Source organism: Gouania willdenowi, chromosome 6 (genome assembly GCF_900634775.1).
Source record: "Gouania willdenowi chromosome 6, fGouWil2.1, whole genome shotgun sequence".
Classification (NCBI taxonomy): Eukaryota; Metazoa; Chordata; class Actinopteri; order Blenniiformes; family Gobiesocidae; genus Gouania; species Gouania willdenowi.
This window is the reverse complement of record NC_041049.1, coordinates 53,203,658-53,225,311: the sequence shown is the minus strand read 5'-3', so window position 1 is coordinate 53,225,311 and position 21,654 is coordinate 53,203,658. Positions and strand designations below refer to the sequence as shown.

Here is a 21,654-nt window from a genome sequence, read left to right as displayed (position 1 = left end):
ACCGAAGGGGCAAAGGCTGGTCCCCCGATGGGTGTCTTTCAGTGTGCCCAGGCTAGGGGGGAATGAAATCTGACGGGTGTGAAATGTTTCCCCCCCTCTGTGACCCAGGCCAATCTGTCAACACAGTTGCACTGTTTTTCAGATTTGCAAAAAGCTTTTACTTTAAGATAGCCACAATAAAAATCCCAAAAACCTAATTATATTATTGCCTCCACCAAGTAGGTTATGTTTTTGCTGGCCTTACTTTGTTTATTAATTTATTTATATTCGCGTCATGAGAAAACCAGTCGGCATGAGAGAAAAACCTTTGTTTTGTTTTTGCAAAATATACTAGTTGAAGTCACAAAGAAAGAACTCTATTCTTAAAGTAAAAGTATTGGATGTTTTAAAACCGTAAATAGGGTTACACCAATCCAGCTTTTCCCCAAACCAATACAATACCAATACTTGGGTATGTGTACAGTACTTGCCAATCGCGAGTACCGATACTTATATCACAAATGCGATGAATTAGAAGACATGTTTTATTTTATTTTCTGCTTGTTACAGCAAATGTTTGAATATTTGATAAAATAGTTTTAAAAATGACTATAAAAATGTTAAATATGTCCCCTGGTGGCTAATCCAAAAGAATACAACACAAATGACAGGCCACCATTCAAAGCCATTAGATGCAATGGGTATCATTTTCTGGTAACATGAACTTTAATGAGTACGAGTATATTGGTGCAGTATCGGACCGATAGCTGATACCAGTATCAGTATTGGTGCATCACTAACGGTAAAATTGCTTGTTTTCATGTCGAGCAGCTTACGGGAAAACCCACAGCTGATTACCATACAGGTTTTCTTTGGCAATCCACACACTCTTATTATTTTCGGCCATTAAACTGCATGTTGAAGTAAAACACATGGCTACATAAGCATCTATTCTGAGTCCAACAAATGCTTTTCTCAGGAAGTGTGCTTTTATGGTAGCAGAGTAATTCAACTACAGCCAACTGTTTCAAATACTCACCGGGAGTTGCTCAACCCCTTTCTTCTCCTCCTCACCTCATAAAAAAAAATTGGTCCATATCATTCATAATGAGATTAGTCAAGTGTTCTTTCTTTAAGTGACAAAAGCATCACATTTATTTATTTCCTGGGAGAAACCAAATGTGTAGCATTGGCAGAGAAATGTAGCACCAATGTAAATACAGCACCATGTTTTATTTATGTTTTTGTTCCTGTTTCTGATCTTCTCCTGTACTTTAACAGTGCATTTCAATTTGTATAACAACAGTAAACTTTTCACAGTAAGCACAGATTTATGGAGATGAATGCTCGTAGGTATGAGTGTTATTGGAATACTTATTTTCACAGTGTCTCTTTTGTTTTTCATATAGTTGCAGTTTAGTTTTCTTCTAAGATTTGGCCCTGGAATGAGCAGAGGATTTGCTTGGCTGGCAGGCACATTTGTATCTTTTGTATTTCAACTAATAAAAGAAAAATGCCATCAACGCAGAGTAAAAATACAGCATAGCAGATTTGTATTAGGGAAATGTTTGGTGTTTTTGCAGTGGAACACATAATGGTAAATGTTGTCCAATGGTAGTTGTACTTTACTTTAGTGTCAGGTTCATCATCCTAATGCCCAAAGCTGAGGCTTGCTCATCATTGATGGATTAAAATCAAGTAAACCCTAAAAGTTCTATTATTCAAATCTGGCTTATTAAACCATGTGACCAGATCAGTCCTCCACTCTGAAACCTTCTCTTCGGTATGGTATTTTCATGATCCAAAGACTTCCCCATGCTTTCTTAGCTCGACAGCTCTACCATCATCTCCTTCTTAAATTTTTAGGAAAAGGGCACCTATGTAAATGTGACCAAAGCTGCGTTTAGGGTTTGAAATGCACATAATGACAGGGTCATCTAAGGAGAGAGTGGCTGGTGGATTTAGATAGGGAAGTAAAAATAAGTCAAAGACAGTAAAAAGGTGGGGAACATTTGGGAAAAGTGACATGTAAAAATGGTTTGTAGTGCAAGTTTAGAATAACAACTCATCTGATTTGCCAGGTTATTTATTAGTTTTCTCAACTGAAGCAGTTGGTGAAGGATCGTTAGCTTTAGACGTAATCTGTGTTATATTTGGTTACATTGTTTGTATACAAAGTTTTATGAAGTATACACATTGTGCAACTGAATGACACTAAAATTAATGTGTAGTGACTGAAAAAAGACTCGTCAAAAAGAAGATACCAGATTCCTAATTGCCATTTTCTGCCAGTACAATATTATGAGTGACATACCAGAGATGGTTTGATGAAGGTCAGGTGCATGTTGTTTTAAAGCAATTTCTTCTCCTCTTCAGATCCAGAATGCTAAGAAGAGGATGAGTCGTCCAGGTCATCTGAGACATTCTTGTGTCTTCGCTGTCGTCCCCTCCCAACAGAGCTTTGGTCCCACTGGAGCACCAACCGCTTACCAACGATTCCCCCCTCACCCTTGTCAGGGTGCTTCTCCCACCCCCCCTGCCTCCAGTAGCGGTCGTCCTGTAGGGGAGGAAAGGGTAGCCGACTCCGAATAAATATGCCTGGATGGAGGTCTCAGTGGCGTCTCGTCCTGTTGAACTCCCTGACCTGTGGCCTGGAGATCTGTGTAGCAGCTGGGATCACATACGTGCCCCCGCTGCTGCTGGAGGCTGGAGTAGAGGAGCGCTACATGACCATGGTGCTAGGTAAGGCTTGGTTAGTTAGGGAGAGTGTCTAACCCCACTGTGTAATGTAGGCAGAGGTGTAAAGAGTACTGATATATCATACTCTAGTAGAAGTACCGTTACGTGATTGAAATTGTACTCAAGTACAAGTAATAATACATCAAATACTCAAGTACAAGTAAAAAGTAGCTCAATTAAATAGTGCTTAAAGTAAAAGTTACTAGTTACTTTTACCCCCATGTTTATTTTTGGTAATAAATCTTGCCACGTTTCCCTTGTATACAGTAAACATCTCATGTAGAAACTTAAAAAGGAACAAATGTAATCTTGCACAATTGGAGCTTAATTTTTCTTCCACAAAGGCATCTATATAAAATAAGAGGTTTGTCAAATTGTACAATATTTAAAAAATAAAATAAAATAACACCGGGGGCGCTAGCGAGCAGGCGATGAAGTGACACGTGTTCTGTCAAGCTCTACCGAAAAAATTTGTTTAAAAGCTGTAACTAGGCACTTTTTATCATCTTTGGTGACGTTGTATCGCTTTAAGTGTCTCCTTTGTCCGTCGCTTCTCAGTGCTTGCTGCACCAATGGCTAATAACTTAAGAAATTACAAGTTCGCCGGAGGATCCTCTAATCCTGGGCCTAAAGCCACGACCTCGGTTACTGATGCTGACGGACGGGAGTCACCGCAAACCCCATGACCAAATGGACACGGAAGACATGGAAGCTGAAATACTTAGTTAATTGAAGAATGAAATAGTCGTGCTGCTTATGACGGAGCTGAAAACCATGCTTGTTGAAGAGCTACAAGTCATTAGAAACAACCTACAAGCTGTGAAATCAGAAGTGACTAACAGTACAGCTGCAATCCGCTCCGACTTGGACACGATGAAAACAACCATATCGGAAAATGGAACGTGGACTGTCAGTGTGCTCTGATGACGTGACTTCACTGCAAACTAAAGTGGGATGGCTGGAGACTGAGGTAACCAGTTTGAAAGAAAAATGCCTCGACTTTGAGGAAAGGATGAGACGCTCCAATATTCGGATCTTGAATGTGCCTGAAACACCCGGTTCTAGCACTCCATCTGCTGTCTCCAGTCTGCTGAGAAAGGTGCTGAACATGGACGGAGACATTCTGATCGACCGGTCTCACTGGGGTCTACCTGCAAGGAGATCAGATAAGCCACGCGCCATTGTAGCCAAGCTACATTATTATCAGGACTGTGTGGAGATTCTCCGCCGTGCTCGGGAAACCGGCCCGCTTCAAATCAACGGAACTACCGTCTATATATTCCCGGATTACCCCCCCAAGCGTGGTGCAGGCGAGATCAGCATTTACGGCGGTAAAGCGGCTGTTGCGGGGATGCCCAAACATCCGATACGGCCTCCTCTACCCAGCGAGATTATGGATCACACACAACGGTACGGAGAAGCAGTTTGTAAATGCGGAGGAAGCCCTGGCCAAAACCCTGGTAGATTTTGGTTCTCTTTTAGCAAACGACTAATATTGTTTAAATGGATGGACAAACATCCTCTGAGTTATAAATCATGGGTAAATTATATTGTTCATTTCTTAAAATATGAGAAAATATGATACACCACAAGAGGCAGAAATGTTATACTGTCTGGCAACCTTTTCTCACTCACATAGAGAAAATGGAAGCTAAGGATACCGTAAATTAGAGCTGATGATCCCACAACTTTTTGGGTAACTTATTTATTTTGTTGTTCACTCAGGGTTTTTAATTTTAATTTGTTTATAGTGTATGTATGCATATATGTGGGCATGTGTGTATTGTGTATGTGTACATATGCATGTATTTATTTTGTATATCTTATATTCTTTCTATAATTTACACTTTCACAGCATGTTTGAACTTCCGTTATTGTTTATAAAACATGAGAATAGCTCAGCCGGAGTATACACTAACTAGGTTTACTTGAAAACAAATGTGAATAGTTGCTTTATCCTGGAGGACAAAATGGCTTTCACATAGTTATCTGTTCAAAAGGCATCTCTTTGAGAGTCTGCCTTGTGACTTTACAGAACACAGAAACAAGTTTATCCCACCAAGAGTCTCTGTGTTAGCGACAGAGGCTGGCTATTCACGTACGAAGACCAAACACTTGTGCTTTCCCATTTCTCTCACTGTGAGTAGTGATACTAAGAATAATGATTATATTGTACTCGACTGTGTACCAATCTGAAAAATGGCACTCGGCCTCATTCCCATATGCCTGTATAATAATTGAGTGCCTGTGTGTTATCTGAATGACGATGATAATCTGTCTTTGGAGGTTTAAGGCTAATTTCCCCAAGCAGTGGTGTCAGGTTCTCAGCCGGCTGCCATCAGCTTTGTCTAATGACCATGTGTCGGCTGTGTCGTGCCACAGTTGTCTCCAGTTTCCCCCTTGTTAGTCTAGCATGTTCAGTTTATCGTGAATAGTGACACATCTCATAACACATCTCAAAACAAAACAATAATAATAAATAATAAAAGGTTAGACATACACATCACTTATTCTTTGGTGTGTTTGAGAGGCTGTGTGCTGAAAGATAGACTTAGCAGTGAAAAGAAAGCGTGAGACCGTCTTACTGCTGTAAATGGTGAGGATAGTTGTGATGGGCTTCCACAGCTGCACTCAGATGAAATGTGTTGGAACTGAGTGCTTGTATTCGTCCAACAAGACTGCATTTGCCAGTTAGCTTCTTAGCTTCTTCCAAGGTCCTCACTAGGGATTGACCGATATGGGTTTTTTAGGGCCAATGCCGATACCAATTTTTTTTCACATCAGCCTTAGACATTGACCGATACGTAGTGCCAATTTTCTTGAGCCAATATTTGGAGCCGATACTACATTTGCTCCCTCAATTTACATCATAAAAATTACACAATGATGATAACAAATGGTACAAGTTTCAATTTAAAAAAAGGAATATTTTTTTGAAATGAACAAAGGTGAGGTATAATGACACCAAGTAAAAAATATTTAACAAAAAAATTAAAATGGGATGTAGAACAAGTAAAAAATAGTGACATCTCATGAAATATTGTAAAAGAGAACTGTTTGTCCTTGTCCTGAAAATAGCTTTGATAAAAGTTCGCCTGACTGAAGATATATGTTATTAACAGTATTATTGAGTATAAATATATATAATTACAGTATTAAACACAAAAAGAAACCATGAATATTTGTCCATTCCAACACAACCCCAGAACATAAATTAGCAGAGGAAAATAACGTGATGTCAGATGCGCATTAAGCAACAAACTGTTTAAGTGTCTGTTCTAAATTGCATCAACATTAACAAGAATAAATACACACACACGCCAAACCTCCAGCCAGCTGCTCGTTAAATACAACTGCGACGATAACAACACGTGGAACCACGGAACAACACCCAAGTTAAACAGCTAAAAGATGCTTTGAAAGTTTCAAACTTGTCGTTGCCTGTAGCAGCTGCTCTGTTAATAAAGTGGATCGGTGAATGCAGCAGCGAGCATCGGCCAATGCGGATACACGTAAAAGACGCAAAAATTGGCCGATGAAATCACCCGGCCGATGACTCGATCGATCACTAGTCCCCACGGTCATGAAATTCCTAGAAAGGTTATGGAATTTGAAAAACCGAATCCAAAAGTTTTGGAAATATAGCCTATTTTATTTTAAAGGGGACATATGCTAAATCCACTTTTTTAGCCCTTAAATGCATTTTGTTGTATATTTAGAGTGCTTAGAAGTACAGAAAAAATCAAATTAGTCTCTTCAGGTGCTCTGTAGATATCTTTATATTCTGTTTTGCTCATATTTTTCAATCTGTTTCGATTTTTCTATTCTCTATTACGTTTTTTTAACTATTACATCACAGTATTTGCAGCGGAACTGCCAAATTAGTACATCAACTCCAGGTCCAACACTTCGAGCAATCCGCCATTTTTATTTCTCGCTTTTGTTTTGTAGTCCAAGCTCAAGGATGCCGAAGTTACGAGAGGATAAGTCAAAATGTTTGGTTGTTGGATGTAGTAACCCACACGCTTCATTACACCGTCTCCCAGCATCAGAACCTTTTCGAAGTGGCTGGTTGAGTTTTATTTTTCACGGAAATGTACTCACATCTGTGGGCAAGATCATTTTTGTGTGCGCGAAGCACTTCAAGGATGACTGCTTCTGCAACCTCCGCCAGTATAAAGAAGGATTTGCCTTAAGACTTTGTCTGATTGAGGGTTCAATTCCTTCTATCTTTGGAGACAACGAACAGAGCACTTCGGTAAGCTGTACATAACGCTAAAAAGTGTGATGATAAGACGTCCCTGTCATTGTTTTGTTAGCATTAGCAGTTGCACCGTCTTCAGACTTCATATGTTAGCGCTGTGTGCTCGTTTTAGATCCTTGATGATATGGCCTACGTGATTTAATTTAAGTCTAAAGTCTTCATTAGTCATTTCATTTTGCCGTTTTTGTCTTTGAAAAGACTGTATTAAAGTGCATTTCGTGACGTTAGCTTGGCGCTAGCGTTAGCTCGGTGCTTGTGTTAGCGCACTTGTTAGGGTTCTGCAGGTTCATCATCTTCATTTTCATCTCACTCCGCTGGGTCCGACTCTGGCTCGAACATGTAAGGCTGGATGGACAAGTCTTCCGTTGTTGACATTTTGTAAATAACCTCTGAATAAAAAGTTTATGCGCCGCTACATAGCCGTATGTCTTCTATCAAACTACAAAAATGGCCGAGCAGGGTGGAGTTAAACCGAGTGTCACCTGAAAAGGGGGCGGGGTATGGAGTGTCTCATTTGCATTTAAAGAGACCGCACCAAAACGAGTTGCTCTCAGAAGCACATCAGAAAAGTGTCCTGTGGAGCTATAATAATGAGGAATTCAGACCCAAGCATTGCAGTTCCGCTTTTTATAGACCATAACTGTATGATTTATATGTAAAAAGGAAGGATTTAAAACCATGATATGTCCCCTTTAATGTTTAAAATCCAACCTTCGCTATTTCATTGGGATGTTAAGCAAGTCCCTTAACCCTAACACCTTGTGTTACATACTGTAGCTTTAATACTGTCTGCTAATTGAAATTGTAATCTTATAGTCTTTTAATTAAACATTGTAGCACTAGTTGTTGTTTAATGTTACATGCAATAGCTGACGCATTATTTAAAAAATATTGCAAAATGGGTGCTAAGGCTATTGCGCCATTGTACGATGCTGTATGACAGATAAGTGATGGACACAACTTGCATTCCCTGTGCCACATTTTTGCTACTAACCGTGACACACCTACTGGAAAGGCCCGGTCTGATGGTCTTGAATAAATCTTAGCGGTTCAGAACTACAGTAAGTCATGAAAATTTGGTAAATATTTTTGAAAAGTTCTGAAAACGTCTTTAAAAAATCATTGTGAAACAAGTGTGGCAACCCTTTTCTTTGGAATTTTGCATTTCGAAAGCTTAGTTGTATCGTTCATTGTCTCGTAGCATTAAAAGGACAATTACACAATGAGACACATTGAATGTCAGCAAAAAACTTGTCTTGACTCTGATAGAAAACTCCACAGGGGGGCTTGGAAATGTCAAAATGCAGCCCCGAGAGCGGTCATTTGCCATCATATGTGCGTGTCTGTGTGCGAACACCCAGTGTCTCATGGTGCGCTCTAATTAGCCAGACTCAGCCACGTGTGGAGGATGAGCCGCTGCCTTCAAGCAGAAGGGCATCTGTAGGATTCAGCACCAGCCTCAGTGAGGAGGATGGCAGAGGGATAAATGTGACGTGTCCTCCAGCAAGTCAGTAACAAGACAGACGGGGACAGCAACAAAACAAGTCATAACAAAGCAGAGTGTTGTGTAAGAAAACGTGTGAAAGTCGGATCAGTTTGGAGCCAGTTTAAAGATAGAATTTTTGCAGTTTTCCTTTGGTCGTCTGCTTGATTTAATATTTTGTTAGCGATGTTTGACCTCTGCCATGTTTTCTCCTTTTCGAAACGCAGGCATTGGTCCGGTGCTCGGCTTGTTCTTTATTCCCCTGATTGGTTCAGCCAGTGATCACTGCAACAGCAGCTATGGCAGGAGGCGGCCTTTCATCTGGCTTCTGTCTCTGGGAGTCCTCCTGGCACTGTTCATCATTCCCCACGCTGACATCCTGGCAGCACGTCTCAGCTGGGGCGGGCACACGCTGCAGGTAGTATAGAGTTCTAACCAACTATTACTAAACAAAACCTTATTGTTATTGTTTATTTTATCAGACAAGACATTGTAGGCCTCATAGATCAATAAATTCCACATCATTGGCTAGTAAAAAGATGTAAAAGGATTGAAAGTTTTGAGCGTTGCATTCTCGAATGTGGAGCCCCATAAATGGATACAGAAAGTGTTTTCACTTTATTCTTACTGTGATTTCATGTGTTTCTTCGCCAGACAAGGAGGACAGTGACTTGTCAAGGTTTCATCTACTCAAACAAGTTTTTTCTGGAGGCTTCCCTTGATCAAGTTGTCTGAGTAGATGAAACCTTGACAAGTTATTCAAAGAGAAAACAAAATGAACTTGCTGGAATTATAAGGAGCACAGTGATTTGCTTGTTCTAGTTTGTTCCCCGTGATATCAACTCACTTTGCAAGATGTAATGAACACGGAAATATTCCAAAATTAACTTCCAACGTTTTGCAACAACTTTTAGTCTGTGAAAACACCAGAAATGTGTTGGGAAAACACAAGAAATGACGGTAAGAATGAAGTAAAAACGCTCCTATGCATCCATCTATGGGACTCCACATCCCACAATTCAATGCGTGAAACTTTTCCAAAAATGTCAATAAACCGTGTTTACAGTGGATATGAAAATAATCTTTCGAGCGGCAAATTTACCTTTTACATCTTTTAATCGTGCAAATAATCTACCATTTATTGATCTACAGCTGTGTTTCCATTACCCTTGGAAATGTGTAAAATCTGGAAATTTCGAAAAAACACTCAAATGTTGCTAAGAACTTTACACTTTCATGAGGTATTTTAGACGTTTCAATATTGAAATGTATCGCAAACACTATGGAAACACCTTTTCCGCAATTACACGTCACAGGGCATGACATACCTGGTCACATGACCACTTCTCTCTGAGAAAACATTATACTTCAAAATTATTACTGCCATACTAGACAGCAAACAACAAAGGAATAGTGTTATAAGCAGGTTTGGAGCGTCCAACTTCTTGCAGCGAAGTCTGTCATGGAAACACAGCTTATGAGGCCTAAACAATGTCTTGATCTGATTAGAAGAAAAATATTGTCTCCAGCATCTTTAAAACACAGTTTAAAGTATTTGTCTTTTGCTTTGTTTTTAAGGTTGGTTTCCTCATTCTTGGCGTAGGCCTGCTCGACTTCTGTGGACAGATGTGCTTCACACCACTGGAAGCTCTTTTGTCGGACCTTTACCGGGAGGAGGAAGAGTGCAGCCAAGCCTTCGCCATGTTCTCTTTCATGGTCAGTTTGGGAGGCTGTGTGGGGTACTTGCTTCCTGCTCTGGACTGGAGTCATGGCGTTCTCTCCATCTACCTTGGAGGCCAGGCGGAGTGCCTTTTTTTCCTCCTCATCCTCATCTTCGTCTTCAGCGTGCTCATCACCATGAAAGTGTCTGAGGAGGCCTCGTCGGCCAGTAGCAGCATATCGGGTTCTCTGCTCGAAACAGGACCTGGAGCATTGGAGGCTGGCAGCTGCGGCGTGCCGCGCTCCTGCTGCTACCTGATCAAGTGCAAACTGAGGTTCCTCAAGTTTGGGCCCTTGCTGTGCTTACTGAGAACATGCTGGTCTATGACCCCTGCCATCTACAGGAGCTACTGCCACGTGCCTCAGGTGATGAAGCAGCTGTGTGTGGCTCAGCTCTGCAGCTGGATAGCAGTCATGTCCTTCATGCTGTTCTACACAGACTTTGTCGGGGAGGGCCTGTATGAGGGCGTACCCAGTGCGTTACCAGGAAGTGTATCCAGACAAAGATATGATGAAGGTCAGTGTGTACTCTTTCTTTTACAGGTCTTACTTTCTTCCAACAATTTATACCATTTATACCAACTGATAAAACACTAGCTGGGTTTCCATTTCAGATTTATGCAAAATAAAAGCGATATTTATAAATGTCGACAAAGTATAATTGCGCTTTGAATGTGTTTCCATTGAAGGTTGTTTTGGACCGGAGCCTCTTAACTCCCGTAAAACTACATCCCGCGAGACTTTGCCGCAGGAAGATGGACGCTCAGAACGTCCTTATAACTCTCTGTATTCCTTTGTTGTTTCACGTCTAATGTGGCAGTAATAATTTGGTTAACTGGTCTCCTCTTCTGTTTACACGTCCCGCTCCATGTTTTCTCGGAGAGAAGTGGTCATATGACCAGGTACGTCACGTTCTGTAACGTGTAACACATTTCAATATCGAAACACCTGAAATACCTCCTCATAAAAGTGTAAAAACCTTTTAGCAATATTTGAATGTTTTTTCGAAATTCAGGTATTTATTGCGCTATTTTGATTTTGCGCATATCCAAGGGTAATGGAAACGCAGCTATTGACATCATGTTATCATTGCATCTCAGCTATAGTCAAATCACACTGTTAACAAGCTAACTGGCTAATTTAGTATTCCCTTTTTAACTGGAATAAGCACAAAATGTAAGAGGTTATCGATATGAAATTATTGCTTTCGTTGATCTTGAGTTTAAAGTAGATTACTATTTTTAAAGTATTTTTGAGTATCCTCACGTAATTTTTACAGTTGACGATTGATGGCACAAGGGGTACTTGAGAGAGAGAAAGTGGAAAATTAACAAGTGAAAGCATTACAAATATGATGTTTTATTGTTTATTTTTAAATTGCCTTTTAAACTTTATATCACATGACTACGTATATTCCGATAAATTTAGAAATTACCAGAAAACGGGGTGCCCCCCCCCCTTTTCAAAAAGGTCTCTGAGAGGCTCTTGACATCCGCTCATAGAATATCCACGTCAAATTACAGTCCGATTCAACGAGCATAATAGAGGAGTAGTCATTTAAAGGAGACATATCATGCATTTAAGTCCTTCCTTTTTTACATATAAATCATACAGTTGTGGTCTATTCAAAGCGGAACTGCAATGCTTGGGTCTGAATTCCTCATTGTAGCTCCACAGGCCCCTTTTCTACCCCTTTTCTGATGTGCTTCTAATAGCAACTCGTTTTGGTGCGGTCTCTTTAAATGCAAATGAGACCCCGCCCCCTCTCCAGGTTGCAGAGGTGACACTCGGTTCAACTCCACCCTGTTCGGCCATTTTTGTAGTTTGATAGAAGAGATACGATTATTTAGCGGCGCAGAAAATGTTTATTCACACGTTATTTACAAAATGTCAACAACGGAAGACTTGTCCATCCAGCCTTACATGTTGGAGCCAGAGTCTGACCCGGCGAAGTGAGATGAAAATGAAGATGATGAACCTGCAGAACCCTAACAAGTGAGCTAATACAGGCGCCGAGCTAGCGCTAGCGCCAAGCTAATGCCACGAAATGCATTTTAATACAATCTTTTCGAAGACAAAACGGCAAAATGAAATGACTACTGAAAACTTTAGACTTAAATTAAATCACGTAGGCCATATCATCAAGAATCTAAAACGAGCACACAGCGCTAACATATGAAGATGGTGCAACTGCTAATGCTAACAAAAAATGACAGGGACGTCTTATCACACTTTTTAGCGTTATTTACAGCTTACCGAAGTGCTCTGTTCATTGTCTCCAAAGATAGAAGGAATTGAACCCTCAATCAGACGAAGTCTTTCGGCAAATCCTTCTTTATACTGGTGGAGGTTGCAGAAGCAGTCATCCTTGAAGTGCTTCACACACACAAAAATGACCTTACCCACAGATGTTGGTACATTTCCGTGAAAAATAAAACTCAACCAGGCACTTCGAAAAGGTTCTGATGCTGGGAGACGGTGTAATGAAGCGTGTGGTTAACTACATCCAACAACCGAACATTTTGACTTCTCCTCTCGTAATTTCGACATCCTTGAGCTTGGACTACAAAATAAAAGCGAGAAATAAAAATGGAGGATTGCTCGAAGTGTTGGGCCTGGAGTCGATGTCCTAATTTGGCAGTTCCGCTGCAAATACTGTGATGTTATTGTTCAAAAAACGTAATAGAGAATAGAAAAATCAAAACAGATTGAAAAATATGACCAAAACAGAATATAAAGATATCAACAGAGCACCTGAAGAGACTAATTTGAACTTTTTTGTACTTCTAAACACTAAATATACAACAAAATGCATTTATGGGCTGAAAAAGTGGATTTAGCATATGTCCCCCTGGCGCCCCATGGTGCATATGAAGTAATGGGCCCCATTCGTGTATTGGTATTTGTCAATGATTTGGTACCACCAACTGTCGCAATATTTGACTCACAAATAAATGAGACATTGAATTACCTTTGAAACAATATATCGCACGACTATGTTCCCATAAATTTGGAAATCACCGGAAATGGGGGGTGGGCCCCCAGGCCCCATTTCAAAAAAAGGGCTCCGAGCGTCTCATCATATTCAGAGTCACACCAAACTGCATTCCAATCTAACGAGAACTAATGGAGGAGTAGTCATTTGAAAAATCCGTGACACGGATGGGGTACTAGGCCCCATTTATATATTGGTATGTGCCAATGATTTGGTACCACCAACCTTTGTAATATTTGGCTCGCAAATAAATGAGAAATTGACTTTCGTTAATTTTTTTTCTTTTGGGGCCCCAAATCGAAAATCAGGTTCTGAGTGTCAATGCATACACAGCCATGGATTATACCTACCACATTTTAGCCCGATCCGTTCACGAATAACAGAGGAGCGTTTTTAACTAGTGTACACAAGAAGAAGAACAACAACAACAACAAAGGGAGCTGCGTTTTGAGTCTGGCACCCCGGCCTAAAAACCTTTTATCACTGGTGTTTGAAAGCCAAGCACAAAGGAACCATCTGTTTAGTTACTACTATTACTTTTGCGACTATTACTTTGCTTTCTTCAATCATTGCTAAGCTAAACTAACAGTTCTTCATCTACTACAGTTCTCTTCAGCAAAACTTGAGTGGTACATTGCCTCAGGCTCATCCATATTACTGAGAGTTTAGATTTTTGTCCTGTTCTGATTCTGTAACTTTTCATACGCTTGTTTATCAGTTCTGTTTTCCTGGAGTAACACGATCTACCTAGTATGTCGCTCTGATGCTAAAATTCCGACCCACATTGTTTGCCGACAGCCAGCAGAGGTCACTGTGATTGGAGGCTGAGATAAAGATCAACTGTGCTGTGCAATCTTAAAAATATCAGAATTTAATTACTTTTTTTTTTTATTAAAGAAGTGATAACAGGTATGAGAACCTATTTAAATATGAGTGGGAAATAAGATTTACAGGACATGAAAGGTGGTGCGACATCAAACCTCTAAAGTTCAATATTTTGAAAAATCACAACAAATCAACCATACTGTATGTGCTACAGATTTGCAACTTTCACTAAAATGTAGCCCCAACACCGAAGAAACTTTTGTACATTTCAATCTATTGCAAATGATCAAGTCCATCAATCTGTTTATTTCAAAATATCTCCTCTCACATTTTTTGCTCAATTGACACCAAACTTGCTACAACACATCTGCAGACTGTCCTACACAAATTTACACAAATTACACAGTGTATTAAAATATTGAACTGTAAACGGTAGGGATGTGTGTTGCCTGGCATCTGGCGATACGATTCATATCTCGATACATAGGTCACGATACGATGCGATATATCCCGATATTAAAGTATAAGGCGATTATTGCAATTTTTTATTTTATTTTTTAATGACTTAAGAAACAACTAATCTGTAAATTTGTACACCTTCATGAGGACATTATGTATGAAATATATTTTATTGGCATATTTTATACTCAAAACATTGACTTTAACATGCCATCTGCCAACAACTTAAATTAAAAAAACAACATACAATCTGCCTGTGGCTTTTAAACCAACTTTCATGTTAGTGCAACATGACTTTAGTGCAACTTAACTGAGGTATATGTATAGAACAACATTGTTACAATGTCCCCTGCAGTAAAAAAAGACTTTCCTGGTTAAATAAAGGTTAAAAATCGATTTGGATGCATTTAGAATCACGCGACAAAATATTGCGATATATTGCCGAATCGATTTTTTTCAACACCCCTAGTAAACGATATTGTAAACATTCATTTTCTGACCTTTTTGCTGCTCGTTTCAGGGTCATGGGGTATTGTGAACATGTATTCTTGCCAAATACATTTTCAAAGATCATCAAAGTCATTGTAGACAGTGTTTGGAAAATACCAGAATTTTACCTTAAAAACTTATTTTTTCAGTATTTTGATTTTCTCGCTCAAGCTAACAATTGAATTCAATGCAAAAATGGCATTTTTAAAGATTTGTTTTTCACTAATGGAGCCAATGAATCATTTATAAAAACAAACTATCAACATCTTAATGCTGTCTTGATTCAATATGTGTATTTTTGGATTTATTTTATTTACTGAATTTTTGACAGCCAATCGAAATCTGCATTTACACACTAACAGCTGCTGTCTTGTTTTGCCTAAAATTGGCTGGCCCTGACCATTGCTGCGCAGCAGCTATAATTGTTGGTAAAATTCAGGACTTAACCTGTTTTAAAGCTTCCAATCTGTTTTCTCTGCGTATATATGAACAATCTCTTATCTTAGGCAGGATATGGGACACAAAAGAATCAAATTCTGTAAAATGTTCTACTCTTGTTAACTGGTTTGCTAAGTCAGTTAAATGCCAGTCAGGAGGCTTACAGCCTCAGTAAACAAGAGCTAGACTGTGTGCTTGATGTTCACTGGCTTTTTAAGGTTTGTTTGTAAAGTTATAAAGTGCTGTCTGTTAAGTTGTATAACCCGAGCTTTCATTCCCACCCTACATACAGTAGGTCTGTAGTCTTTAGTTTAGCAGCTAAATCAAGCATTCAAGTTCACTTTTGGTCAAACACATTGTGAGTCTTTCAGAGTTGGAGCCTTAGTGGGAGATGATGCGTTGATTGAGAACATCTGCTGGTTTCTTAGCCGACAACAGTAAAAAAACATATTCACCATCTGTGTCTCACTCAGCTGTGTGTGTATCCCTGATTGTGTATTTTTCCATCTTCTCTCAGGCATCCGCATGGGCAGCCTGGGTCTGTTCCTGCAGTGTGCTACCTCAACCTTCTTCTCCTTGGTGATGAGTCGTTTGGTTTGTCACTTTGGCTCCCGATGGGTCTACCTGAGCAGCATGGTGAGCTTCACAGCCTCAGCTCTCGTCATCTGTCTCTCCAAAAGTGTCGTCTTGGTCACGGCCATGGCGGCTTTCACTGGCTATGCATACGCAGCGCTGCAAACTCTGCCTTACACACTCACCTGTCATTACCACAAGGAGAAAGAGGTAGGCACACAATCACACAAAAACTATCGGCTCATCAGGTATATCTGTGATTCTTGTAAACGAATGGTGTTTTCGTGTGGTTTCAGATCTATATGCCAAAAAGAAAAACCAAAAGCATTCATACGAATGGAGTCTCAGCCAAACATGACTCTGTGTATTTGACTCCTGTTGAAGAAGATGATGGACTGACTTCCAAAAACACAAATCCCTTCTTCAGCCAGGATGGGTACGAGTACTATCCCATCCCACAAAGCCACAACGGCGCCTCTCACGGCCCCGTTAGCCTGGAGCATGACGAGGCCGAGTCGGCCTTCGAGAAACGGGGCGTGGGTTTGGACTTTGCTCTCTTAGACAGCACCTTCCTCCTCTCTCAGGTTTTCCCCACCCTCTTCATGGGTATGATTGTTCAGTTTGCACAGTCTGTGACTGCCTACATCGCCTGCTCGGCCATCTTTGGAGGGGTTGCCATCTACCTGGCCAGTCAGATTGTCTTTGACCAAAAGGACCTGGTACGCTGAGGAACCTGTAGAAGGTGAACACTGTAAAACATTACTAGTCAATCAGCTGCCAGGGAAGACATTCAGCCATGCACTTCTGATCCCAGAATACCAAGCTTGTCCTACAATTCCCTATCTGCAAACAATGTAAAAATCAAGTTTACATAATGGTTCAATCAAGGCATCATCTTGTTGGATTAATATTTGAATAATAGTCCATGGTTCATGTGGCGTTTACATCAGACAGGTCAAATCTAGATTGTCTTTACAATCTGATTTTATTTATTGTGTTTTATTTCAGTAGCCCTAACTAAGACTAAACTTAATGTGCCATTTGTGAAATATCTGTCTTTAGAAGGCAATTGAAATATAATAGATTTGCATAACTGGCACAGCATGCCTAAAGCTTTTATTTCTAACACGTTTGGCCTTAACTCCTTCCTTGTGTGCCATCAAAGGTGGTGAAGTGAAGATGTCCTGTCATTTGTCTTCTAATTCATTTTTAAAAGTTGTACAGTATTCCATGTTTCCCATAATGCATTGCCCAACTTGTGAAATGTGTTTCAATGCAAATTTTGGGAATATGTTTAAAAAAAAAAAAAATCACTCATGTTCCTCTGTGACTTTAAACCCTCTTTGAATTAAGATGTACTTTATTCTGATCTATATTGTGTCATAATTAATACATGAAATAGTTTTACTAAGATTATTTTGTATACATTATAACTATATTATCCCTATGGGACTTTTTTATGCAACCTGCTGAGGGGAAATTACCGACTGTGGTGTTTCTTTTTTTAAATGAAGTTGTTTATCCTTCGTTATAATCCAGTTGTTCTTCACTGCTCCTCTTGTTTTCTGTTTTTGTCTTCTTCATGGTCTGAACTCTCTTATGCTCCTCAGATTTGATCCCTAAACGACAATCTCAGGCCAGACGGGTTTAGGTGTCCACACATCAGGAAATGTGTGATAGATGGATTGGATCAGTATCTTCCATTCATGAGAAGGCCCAAAAATATTGCTGTAAATAAAAACATTTGGTTACTGGAAATTAGTGAAAGTGTGAGAACTGCATTAATGGGATGGAAACAATGCTGAGGTCGGTGTGAGTCAGAGCGTGCGAGTGGAGACGTGAGAAAAAGTGAGCGCTGTTTAAGTGTGGAATTTATGAAAAGTGATATTCAATGGAGTGTGAGTGGTTTTTCCTTATGCTGTATAAACCAGTGTTGAACCCAATGCTGTTTGTTTTAACGCCTCCTTGTTGTCGAGATTAAAGTTGGAAAAATGAGATTAAAGTCAAAATTTTGAAAGCAAACTCAAAATACAATATCGTGATGAAAGTTGAAGTGAATTTTTTGGAAAATGTAAATAGATTTTTGAAATTTTGTGCCGGTAATTATTATTCTTTTTTTCAATGAAAAAAACACACAATCCTAAACAACTGCATTTCTATACTTTCAATTGGTGAAATGTAAATTTAGTTGAACATAAATGCAGTCAAAGATATCTGAGCCCAAACATGATGAAAAACTAATTCTAGAAAGAAAAAAAATGTCTTTGGGGTCGCCAGAAATTCTTCATATCAAAATGGAGTCACGATCTAAAAAAGGTTGGGTACCACTGGACTAAATACTGTTTCTTTCCACTTATTTACAAAATGAGATTCTTTAAATTGTATGCACAATAATAAGGTTCTTTTTTTTTGTTTTACTGTGAACTCTATATTTTGTTCAGCGCTTTGAGGTGACTTTGTTGTATTTTACGCTATATAAATAAAGTTGAATCGAGTTTAATCGTTTTAAATAGTTCTCTAAGCAAAATGTTGTAGTCGGACAAAGGGGTTCTGAAATAAGAGAAAAGAGGGTACTTGAGCCAAAAAATTTTGAGAACACCTGTGTTAAACTATACTTCATAGTTAGGATTAATAACAAAGATTCTTTCTTTTTTTAGCTCATAAATACAGCGTTGTCTCCTTAAGAACTTTAAAGAGATATTGCCAAAAACTGAATCTGTTCAGAAAGAAAAACCAGTCAAGTTTGGAAGAGGTTGAGCATTCAGTTCCGTCTGTGGCTATTGAGGACTACAGAAACAGATTAGGGCCAGTTTTGATCACGACCGTTGTCGTATATGGTGAATTTGCCCTAGTCCGCTTCCGTAGATTTGTCTTTATTAGCAAATCTTTCACTTTCATTATGCTATTGTGTTTTGAGTTTCTTCTTTAAAATTTCGACTTTAATCTCGGCATTATATTACAACTTTATTCTTGAAATTTAAACTTTAATCTCGACATTTCAACTTTGTTCTTGATTTGCCCAATTATTTTCTCTATCAAAATTGGCCCTAATCTACTTCTGTACAGTATAACTGTTTGTTTGAGTATTATTTTCTTTTCATCTCTGAGTCCTGCACAAAGGGTCCTAGATGAAGCTGAGAGAGTAAAAACTGTCCTGAAAGATGCTATTGTCTGAGTTGTTCTGTGCGTGGGTGAGCAGAGGAGAGGATTTGTCACATTGGTAAAACACTGAAGGGACATTCTTTTTCCTCTCACCCTGAAATGCACAGTTAAACCTGGCAGTAGCCAAAGGTGTCAAAACAAAAGTGCCTGTACATTTTATTTTCACACTTTTTTTTTTGTAAATACTGTATGTATTTTTTTTATTTATTATGCTTTTACTACACAAAAAAATAGCATGTATCGGACTTCTAGGCATCTTTTCTTGGTGCGGGGGTGAAGGCTGTTTCTGTGAAAAACAATAAGTTATTTGTATAGATCCGGTTCAGGCGCTGCATTAAGACTATAATTTATTCTAATGTTACTGATTTGACTGTAGCTTTGTTGACATTATACAATGTAGGTACTGCTGATGTTGGAGTGTGTCTAATCAGATGTGGGAACGTTTTGCAATCACTGCTGTGTCTTGTCAGTTAAAGAGAGTTTATTTCCACCAAACAACTCTGTTTGAGGTTTATTTAGTTTGGCATTGTGTGTGAATGCATCTGTCACAATAACTACTTGTGTCTACCATTCATGGGTCATTTCTATGTTTAAATTAAACTAATACATTAATATTATTCTGAAATATTACATTGGCAGTTTCGATTGCATAAAAAACATTTAAAAACGAACAAAGCATAAAAACATCTCAATAATTGACCTGAAATGGGAGGCAGCAGAAGAGCTTCAAATGTCTTTTTGATACATTTGTAATCAGATTTTAACGTTGATTATATAAATGTATGCCATGACAGAGTGATGAGTGTTGGTAATGGTTTTACTTTATAATTTTGTGACCCCATTTGGTTTCATTCGATTTAAACAAAAAGTGCCAAACTTTGTTCCGACATGACTTTTTTTTTTTTTTTTTTTCCCCAAACCTCTTGTTACCAACGTCTCATCGCTAATGCATGCAGTAAATACACAAAGCTGTACCTGTCTCATTAAAACACGTTTCACAGTAAGTATAAATTCGCTGGTGCCAAAATACATTTTATACAAAAATAAAAGCTGCATTGTTGATGAATTGTTGTCCTGAGTTGTTTATATATGTGTGTTTACATATATACTGTAGTAGCAAATAGTTTTTGTTGTAAAATCTTAAGGTTGTGATGTAATTCTACTCTTATCATGGTATAAAATATCTATGAAAAATTTGCATTTTACAACAACAATTGTGCTTGAAACGACATTCCACTTTTATAAATACAATGACAGTTAGTGTATAAATTGAGGATCTTCAGGCAGCAGAGGATCAAATGATGAAATAAATCAGAAAGAGGATCAGCTTTGGGAAGCATTGTGAATTTGATGCTGTTTCATCTAAAAGGTTGTGAGTTGTACTCCAGGCCATTCTGAGCAGCTTTCCTGCTACTTGTTGATAAAGGAGGTTTACAACCTCTTAATGAAAAGGTTGTTAGTAGGTTAAATGCATTTAATCTGTGCTACCTACAGAGAAAACATGGGGAGAACACGCAAACTGCATACAGAAACTTCCCAAATTGGGTTACAGTACTTTCTTTGTTGTTGTTTTCTGTTCTTGGAGTCATGATGTATTTTCCCTGTAATTTTGTGTATTTTGGACTCATTTTAAGTATTTTTATTGTTTGGTGTATTTTTGTCATTTTGTATATTTTTGTCATTTTATGTGTGTTGTTGTTGTTGCGGTTGTTGTTTTGGAGGCACAAAGTGTATTATTCTCATTGCATGTGGTTTTATTATGTCATTTTCTGTATTTTTGTAGATGTGTTTTCCAGTAGTTTTGTGGTTATGTTGTGTTTTGGAGTCTTTATTGTTTATTTTTTGTTGTCTTTTATATATTTTCCTCATTTTGTGTCAGTTTGTTGTTGTTTAGTATTTTTGGATACATTTTTCTCGTCTTTTTTTGAGTCATTAAGTGTGTTTTTATTGTCGTTTAGCAGTCCCAACCCCTGATTTAAAGTCTTTTAGGGAGGATTTATTAATGCCAGTCAGTAGGTATTATGTAGTTTTTAGTTTCTGTATTCTAAGAGGAAAATCTACTATAACATATCAAGAATTTAAAAATTTTTTCAAACAAAATAAAATTGTACACCTTTAAAGTATGGAGGTAGATTTGTGTTTTTGTTATTCAATCAAAATCCAAAAACTTTTCAATAAAATAAAAAAATAATAATTGCCTTTGAACACTTTTGTATTATTATTATTATTATTGAAGTGATTTTTCTTTTAATAGAAAAACAGTTTTTTTATATTATAATTTTTTATTAATTTATTGATTAATAAAGACTCAAATCTACCTCCATAGCTCTGTCTCTTGCCAAAGACTGTCACCAGCGCCATGAATGTGAATGCGCTGGGAAATGGCGCCATCCTTTGGATACTTTGCGTCACTGCTGCGCGCCACTCGTTCCTGCCTCAGTGACGCATGAGCGCGCTGCTGGTGGCCTTATCCATTACATGGAAACGACTGGGGGCTTTCTTGTCACACATGGAATGGCACGCTGACTA

General features: G+C 38.7%; 1 protein-coding gene across 2 annotated transcripts in view; it reads left to right on the top strand.

The window, feature by feature from the left end:
* LOC114464356 (solute carrier family 45 member 3) overlaps positions 1-20,171 on the top strand; it is a 44,392-nt gene extending 24,221 nt beyond the window's left edge. For both annotated transcript variants that reach the window (XM_028448451.1, XM_028448452.1), the window contains exons 2-6: positions 2,356-2,721; positions 8,693-8,883; positions 10,044-10,701; positions 15,908-16,173; positions 16,260-20,171. In XM_028448451.1, the coding sequence (XP_028304252.1) occupies positions 2,574-2,721; positions 8,693-8,883; positions 10,044-10,701; positions 15,908-16,173; positions 16,260-16,691 (1,695 nt within the window). In that variant the 5' untranslated portion in view covers positions 2,356-2,573 and the 3' untranslated portion in view covers positions 16,692-20,171. The remainder of the gene's footprint in view (positions 1-2,355; positions 2,722-8,692; positions 8,884-10,043; positions 10,702-15,907; positions 16,174-16,259) is intronic.
* The last annotated feature ends 1,483 nt before the right edge of the window (positions 20,172-21,654 follow it).